The sequence below is a fragment of the Octopus bimaculoides genome, chromosome 9 (assembly GCF_001194135.2).
Source record: "Octopus bimaculoides isolate UCB-OBI-ISO-001 chromosome 9, ASM119413v2, whole genome shotgun sequence".
Taxonomy (NCBI): Eukaryota; Metazoa; Mollusca; class Cephalopoda; order Octopoda; family Octopodidae; genus Octopus; species Octopus bimaculoides.
In genome coordinates this window covers 17,963,089-17,972,056 of record NC_068989.1, presented here as the reverse complement: position 1 = coordinate 17,972,056, position 8,968 = coordinate 17,963,089, and the positions used below count along the sequence as shown (strand labels likewise).

Sequence of the window (8,968 nt, the reverse complement as noted above, 5' to 3'; positions counted from 1 at the left end):
TCCGATCTGCTACACTTACAAATGTATATATTTATTATTTAATGGAAATCATTGATAGTTTTATTCATTTGCACAACTTCAATCCTTGTAGCAAAGAGGTAGAGTTTTGGGAAAATAGTAAGGTTCACACACACACACACGCACACATACACACACACACACACATGCACACACACACACACACACAGATTAATATAGACGTGCACAGGCATACATGAATATATAGAGGCATACATATAAAAAAACATGCACAGACACATACATACATCCAAACATGCATACATCAACAACCATATAAGCCGTTGTACATACATATATAAACACGTGTGTTTATATAGATGAATACATATGTATGTCTCAAAGAAAGTCAGACCGGCTGACAGTATAAGAGAGAGAGAGAGAGAGAGAGAAAAGGAGTGAAGGAAGTAGGCCGAGAGAGGGAGAGAGAGAGAGAGGGAAAAAGAAAGTAAGAAAGAAAGAAGGAAAGTAAGAAAGAAAGAAAGAAAGATCAAAGCAGACAACTATGATTTTGTGCACATCCCTCTACAGGTTTTCAGTTTCAGATATTAAACGTAATGCGATGCTAGTGACCACCCCTTTCCGTTGTTACACTGGCTGTTTTGTTAGGGGGTTCAGATACACCTACTTTCGGAGTGCACTATCAAGCAGCTTAGTTTAGGGACTTGCCCACCGAAACACCTACCTCTACAGCATATAATAGTAGTGGTCCAGCCGTATCTCTCACACATTTCTACTTTCAGCTGTAAGCAGTGGAATATGGCATTCAACACACTGATTTACCTCGGCAGTAAGATTACTTTTCTCTTATAGTTTTTACTTCTTTTCCTTATCTTTCACTTCTCCACACTTTCTAATTCAGCAAAGTTTATCTTTCTAATTTGCTTTTTTATGTTGCAGCAGATATTCTGAAAAAGTGAAGAAAGGCAGAACTAGTTTACTATAGCGTCGTTTGCTTAGTGCTGTAAAATATGGATTTGTATCTTTGATACAAAGGCGCCCTGCATGCACTAAAAGAATGTTTCTTAGGCGTTGTTGTTGTGGTTGTTCTTTATTCCAGGGGCAACTTTAATATAGCAGACTATAACGACTACAGACATTTCAACTATGGCCATTATTTCCAGAAGCAGACAACATAATCCATCCTATTCTTCGTATATTTAGAAATGTTAAGATACGAGAAACTCAGAGTCGAAACGGATCTTTTGCTTCGATATATATATGCTAATGTGTAAATAGGTGCTTAGAGATGTATATTATAACATATGCATGTATGTATATATATATATGCATATATCTGTCGTCTGCTATAGGCGGCTTGAGTATAGCTTGAGTATATGTGTTTGGAAAGTTCTTCTCCAAGGAACCGGCCTGGAAAAAAAGATTTCTGGTTTCAAATATTAGTTATTAACCACGCATGCATGCTTTCTCTATGTCACCAATGCTGATCAAGGAAGAAGCAAGTCCGGTGCACTTTTGCGCTACTGTCGTTCCACGTGTTACCATCAGGACGCTGCAAGCCGGAACATATACTGCAAGGTATGCTACCTGCTATAACGAGTCCGCCAATTTGCCGCTACTTGTGTGCGCGTTTATATTATATTATATTATATCATGTTATATTATATTATATAATATTATATTATATTATATTATATTATACACACACACACACACACATATATATATACATATATATATATATATATAGAGAGAGAGAGAGAGAGACATATACATATGGATAGGTATATATCTATATATCTATCTATCAGTCTGTCTCTGTCTGTCTGTCTCTCTTTCTCTCTCTATTTCTCTTTCTCTCTTTCTCTCTCTCTCCACACACACACAAACACACACACACACACACACACACACACACACACACACACACACACACACACACACACACACACACACATACATACACATTGTTATACTTATGTATATGTCGCTGTATGTTCCACTATGCTTACGTTACCTATCTCACCTCTCTCGCTCGCTTGTTCCTATATATATCTATTTACCTGTCTATACAAGCACATGTCTATATGAGTTCTTGATTCAGATTTTCGAGCAGGTGGTTTCGCTGCTGTAAATTTGGTGCTTTGTAAAGCATCTCCCAGTTGTTGAGTAAATGTGGGAAGAGAGAGAGAGAGAGAGACAGAGAGAGTATGTGTCAACGTATAAGAGCTGTGTCCATGTCTCCATGCAGTCACTGGAGAGAGTATTTCTATTCTGCAAACTCTTTGCCGGTAATCTGCTGTACGTGGACAGGCAGGGTCCGAGGAAGTGTGCACTGTATCTCATAGCAGAAGCAGCTATAACCTACTGTAGTTGATTACGTAATTCCTGTTTCCTTGCCATTTCTTTAATTTCATATTATGCTCTATACTCACCAAGCACTTTCCTTTGGCGCATATGTATATTGTGTTCTAACAGCTGATTACCTGTATCGCTATGGGTAAGCAGAATCGTTACATATATATATATACATATATAAAATATGTTATTTTAATTTTATATATATATATTTCATACTTTTTAGTTACAGCCCTTTGTATTCTGAATTCAAAAACTTTGCATTTCATTCATCCTGCATCGATAAAATTTGTACCGGTCAAGTACTGGGTTTAATGTAATTTCTGGCTTATGCTTATGTTCAAAATCCTTATTGTGAATAGTTACAAATACATATAAACATGTAATAATTGTTTCTAATTTAGGAACACAACCAGTGATTTTGGAGTGGGGATAAGTTGATACCATCTACTCCAGTACTTGATTGGTATTTTGTATTGCTTATTCCAAAAGGATGAAAGGCTAAGTTGGCCTCGGTGGGATTTTAGCTTCCAAACGTAAAGAGCCGGCAGAAATATTGCAAAAGCATTTTTTCCGACGCACTCAGAGCTTTACCACTTCGCTGAACTTATGTCTTCATATAGTCCTTTTTATTATTCTGCTACTGGTTCTTTGTAACCCAGTGCTACCTGTTACATGGACAGATGGTCGGTGACTAAACCGGCTCCCCCACTTACCTCGCAGGTGAGGAGGGTGTTATGCACACTCTGCAAAGCTAAAAACAAGACCTGTCAAAAGACTTTTGAGCTATTTGTGAGACACAAGCCATCCACACGAGTGATATCTCCTGGAATCCTCCCGCACTTGGGCTAGCAAAGCTGTGCAGCTGATCCAAGACCGTAGTCACGAAAACTCCTATGAAAGACATACTGTACTCTCGAGTTGGAGTCGACGTCCACGGTCATATGGCGCAGAGCGACAAGTATTGACACAAGGCCGATATTTTTTGTTGTAGTCGATTACATGGAGCCCAGTGCTCTGGTACTTAATGCATCGACTACGAAAAAATAAAAAGCAATGCACAATCTCAGGGCAGTGGACTGAATTGTTAGAGAGTCCGACGCGATACCTTGTGGTATCGGTTTCTGTGTTCTGACGGCAGCCCATGCAGCGGCACTGCTGCATAATTGTAACGGATTAGCATTTCTTTAGACATCATACTTGTAGTGACGTAAGAGATACTCGCAGTTTCGCCGGTCCCCGGCTTCTTCAAACTAATTAAGAAACCGGAGGACCGGCGAATCTGAGAACAAATTATCAAGCCTCTTCCTGACTGCTGATTGTACCTCTGCACCTTGCTAATAAGCATTGAAATAACATTCTATCAGATAATCTATTTCAACTTAAATGTCTATCTATCTATCTATCTATCTATCTATCTATCTATCTATCTATCTATCTATCTATCTATCTATCTATCTACCTACCTACCTACCTACCTACCTATCTATCTATCTATCTATCTATCTATCTATCTATCTATCTATCTACCTACCTACCTATCTATCTATCTATCTATCTATCTATCTATCTATCTATCTATCTATCAAACTGTATGTGTGTGTATGTCTGTATGTATGTAGGTATGCACGCATCTATGTATGCGTGTATTCATGTATTTACATCCATGTGTATGTATACAGGGTATTCGGATTAAATTTGACTGTTTGCATAATATCTCATCCAAAAATGAAAGTACTTTAAAAAAAAGCAAAAAGATATCGATTAGCTTATGGCTGTGAGATAACAGTCTACTCAAAGTAACCTTCCTCAGCTTCAACCACGGTCTCAAGAGCCTGCTGCATGTTTTCCTCACTATGTCCCCGGGAAGATCTTCGAACACCTCCTTGATCTTGGCCACCAGCTCGGGATTGCCGTTGGTAGCTGTGCGGTTCGTGATTTTCTCAACCGTACCTCACACATAATAATTCATGGGATTACAACTGGGGGAAATTAGGATGCCAGAAATTGGGGCTGGTGAAGTAGTACAGATTCTCAGAGAACCACATCTGTCACTTCCCGGAGGTATGACAAGAAGCCGAATCCTACTGTCACACATATGATAACCCTCTCCAGACTGAGATTGACCACAGTCTCCAGTTGCCTCACATAACCGTCTGAATTGAGTTTAAGACCCCGTTGAAATATGTTGGGATAAATTCCGGCGTGCAAACGCTGTCATAATGCCTACTATTTCCCTTCTTGTTCGCTATGGCATCGTAGTCTCCGTTGCAGCTGTCCATGTCATGTCACATTTTGCAATATTTTCAGTGTTTACAGAACATGTAGCAGCAATCATGATGCCGGCAGTTTGATACACGGCGCGAATCATCATGATATATGTATATATGTATGTAGATATAGTTAATATTTTGCATTTCTTTAAATCTTCCTATAAAGACGGAGCTGGTATCTAATTAAGAGATAAAGATCCATTGTTGTACCTTAGGTATTAATAATAGTAAATAATTACATGCTGAATTTTATAATTATCTTGCAGGTTTTCAGAAAAGTAATCACGACCCTTTTGTCTGAAAATGTCTTTTTTCCCCAGGTGCTTGCTTTAACATTTAGTAACATAACTATGAATATGGGCATAGTAACTGTAAACAGAAACAATAATTATGGGCACTAAGATTATTAGTAGAAAGGTGTACAGTGATTCAGTACAATAATTATGACTACAATGATTGTGGGTAAAAGTATAAGATATAAACTTGTAATTCTTCTGTAGAAGTGGTGTGTTTTGATGCGGCTTTGTTTAAATATTCCCTTTGGTTTGATCTTTAATTAAACGGTTCAGATCCGTTGAAAACCTACGTCTCTGCCACAGTACATAACATGTGTTATAACTATAATCAAATATCTGTGTTTTAGCGGGTGTATTCACAGAAATGTTCGACAAATATTACTTCTGTCGGAACATATCAATATGGTCAACATCAAAATTATTTGTAATGCGGTAGTCTTTTCCTCACATGGAACGGTATATTATTTTAGCAACGACGTCATATTGTACCGAACAATAGTACTTTGATGATATTCTGGGACAGCTGTTCATATGTACTGTCCCTCCTACTATATATATATATATAAGACGGGCTTCTACACAGTTTCCGTCTACCAAATTCACTCGCAAGACATTGGTCGGCCTGGATCAATAGTAGAAGAGTCACCCAAAATGCTGCGCAGTGAACCTGAACCTGAAACCACGTGGTTGCAAAGCGATCATTTTACCTACACAGTTATGCCTGCACCTATAGCAATGTCTGAAGTGTCTTATATGTGATTGTATATGATAATTCTTAACTTAGTGCTGGAATATAAATAATTAGATCGACCTCAGCATTTCATGCTTCAATGCAGACTTCGGCGAGATTCGAACTTCAAATGCATCCCGTCGTCAAGACACTGATTTGTCATACATGTCAAAGTTAACATAATTTTGCTGGAAGTAGGGAGAGCAAGCAATTAACTTTTGAGATGCGGAGTGTAGTTGAACCCAGAAGGTGGCTGATACTTATTTTATGAAATTCTGAAGATGAAAGACTAAGTAGACGTCGGCCAGTTTCAAACTCAAAATATAAAGGTTCATCATTAGATAACCGAGAAGCAGTTTATCTGATACGCCACCGATTCTGCCAATCCCCTGGATGTGCATCAAGAAAATAGCCTTTAATACGCCAGTGTCAATTTTTGCAAAGAAGGTGGTGGTGCTGCTATAATAACCCTAATACAAAAACTGATGAATGTCGTAGTGGCCGCTGACAAATGTTGACAATTTTTGCATGAATTTCAACACAGAACATACAAGTATAAGACTAAATATTGTAAAGCATCGAAGACTTAAAGATTTGTTTTACACGGTCATAAGAGAGGATGAGGTGTAGCTTATAGAAAATTTAGGTGCTGATGGTTTTCTATCACTATCCATCACCAGTATTAATTATTGTTTTAACAAGTGTCGAGCTGGTAGAATCGTTACAGCACCTGTTAAAATGATTAGCGGGATTTCTTCTGACTTTATGTTCACAAGTCAAATGCCACCGGGGTCGACTTTGCCTTTCATAAAATAAGCACCAGTTGAGCACTGGGATCGATGAAATCGACTTGCACCTTCCCCCACAATTGCTCGTCTTGTACCAAATTTTGAAATCAATATTAATTATTTCTGATTAGACATTAACTGTTCCCCAAGATCCTCGACAACGTCTGATGCCTGCAGGATATGAAATTAAATTTTATAATTCCCGAAGCCTAGAATGTCGTAGATTTTCTATTCTGTTGATGTTGAAAAATTGATATTGAGTCAAAATCATTTACATCCCTTAGTTATAAGCTTCTGATGGGTATTATACGTTCATGTTAGATATTGTTAAACACATTGTTATAAAGATTATGTTTCAAATTTGAACGTGAAGTATGTGCATATATAATGAAGAGTTCCCCACTCCTGCTGTAGATGTAGCGTCAGTAAGATTTTCAAGGGAGACTACCCTGGAATGTTTTCCCATTGTCTTCACTGAACTGAGTTGGTCACTTTCAACAATTGTAAAGTACTTTCTTTTCTTACAGCAGTTGGGTGTATCTGTCTAAAGGTTACAGCCAAATGCATTAAGCTAGCAAGATTTGAGTGCATTGACTACAAGTATTTCATATCACTTGTGATAAGTTAGGGGTCATTAGCTCATCAGCTGGTAGTCAGACGTCCTCTCAACTCGACCACTCAAGTGCAGCTCTCGAAGAATTTGTTTTGTTAAATATGGTGTCTATCGCTTTATAGTTTTGTATAAAATTCAATCATCATAAGCAAATCTCAATCCGTCAATGCATGTAAATTTAATTCCTTCAAAATATGCAATTTCAACTCCCTCAAATATGCAAATCTCTCAGCAATACAGATTACAACAAATCAGATAATCTCGAAACTAGTCAATGCATTTAGTAGCGATATTGTTTGTTGTAAATTTTGCAACATATTAGTGCTGAATTGTGAAGGCGCGTGGCTTAGTGGTTAGGGTATTCGGCTCACGATCGTGAGGTCGTGAGTTGGATCCTCGGCGGCGCGTTCTGTCCTTGAGCAATACGCTTTATTTTACGTTGCTCCTGTCCACCCAGCTGGCAAAACTGAGTTGTACCTGTAATTCAAAGGGCCAGCCGTGTCACATTTTGTGTCACGCTGAATCCCTCTGAGAACTACGTTAAGGGTACACGTGTCTGTGGAGTGCTCAGCTACTTGCACTTTGATTTCACGAACAAGCTGTTCCGTTGATAGGATCAACTGAAGCCCCCGTCATCGCACCCGACGGAGTGCTACTTTTTTCTTCAGTGTTGTATTACAACATAGTGGTGTATTACACACTTATAGTATTACTATTTATAGTCTATAGATATTATTGTATGTCACATTTAAGAAACTCTACCGTATAAAGTACTGTTGATATTTCTTGATATTTCTGAAGATTAAAAAAATAAACAGTTGATCTCGTATCAGATTTTGAAAAGCTCAAGCGTTTTAAAACGCACTGTGCGCACGCACACGTGATATTATACAGATTTATAAATAAAATATGCCACGAACAACACATTTAGCATGGAAGCACTTCTACACGACTAGACACATACACGCACACTCTGTTTGTGCAAGTGTACGCATATATGCATGTGTGTGCATATATATATTACATGTACGGATACATACACACATACATATATACGTGAGTATGTGTATGTGTGTATATGTGTGTGAATCCATATGTATAGGCATGCAAGAGGTGTAAAGAACAAGCAAAGAAATCGCATATACGAACACGTCTAGTTAGATAAAAAAAAGAAAGACAAAAAGAAGAAAATGTAAAACTCTTGAGAAAAGCCACCGGGGAGTTATCATTTTACAGAAGACAAGTTTGGAATGCATTAGAGTTAGGAATGAAGTCGAAAACTCTAGAGATGTGTATTTGACTGAAGCTCATAGAAATGACTAGGTTAACAGATGGTCTGTTATTCGCTAGGTAGGGAGTCTGATAGCTATAATCTATTCATTGTAAGTAAAATATAAAACATTTGTCGAGTGCAATCAAGTTCATTAGAATAGTGTAAAACATCGGTAAGTGGGCGGCTCCGAAAGTCAACCAGACATGTATACACAGCATGCTCGAATAGTTAACAAGTTCACTTCGCAATCACGAGGTCGTAAGTTCGATCCCACCCAAGAGAGCAAAGTTTTTTTTTTATATCCTAGCCCACACTTTGTGAGTTGGGTTGAGCAGAAGGAAACTGCGTGGGTAATTATTGGCTGGCTTATACATTTAATCTAAAGATCTAGACTTGTCAGACTCTTTTATGCAGATACCTCCTGAGATTTACGTTTGGGACACCCGAGCCTGTGGAATACACAGCCACTTAAACTCTTATTCAATTAGAAGGGAGTTCAGGAGAATGAGCAATTGAATACTCATCGTTGAAACTGACGGAGTTCCATATCACATTTACGATCCGTCAGTGTGTCCCACTGGAATCCTATCGAAAGAGTCTACAATACGCTCCGCAGATAAAGGAGGAGAAGGAGGAGGAGGGGGGGAAGGGGAGGAGG

The 8,968-nt window shown here is 38.3% G+C and overlaps 1 protein-coding gene across 2 annotated transcripts in view; it reads left to right on the top strand.

Annotated features, from left to right (window-relative positions):
- Positions 1-482: 482 nt before the first annotated feature.
- The window catches only part of LOC106881758 (collagen alpha-1(XIV) chain), a 33,169-nt gene continuing 24,683 nt past the window's right edge, over positions 483-8,968 (top strand). The window contains exon 1 of one of the 2 annotated variants that reach the window (XM_014932249.2): positions 483-808. In XM_014932249.2, the coding sequence (XP_014787735.1) occupies positions 778-808 (31 nt within the window). In that variant the 5' untranslated portion in view covers positions 483-777. The remainder of the gene's footprint in view (positions 809-8,968) is intronic. The other variant, XM_052970461.1, reaches the window with a different exon arrangement.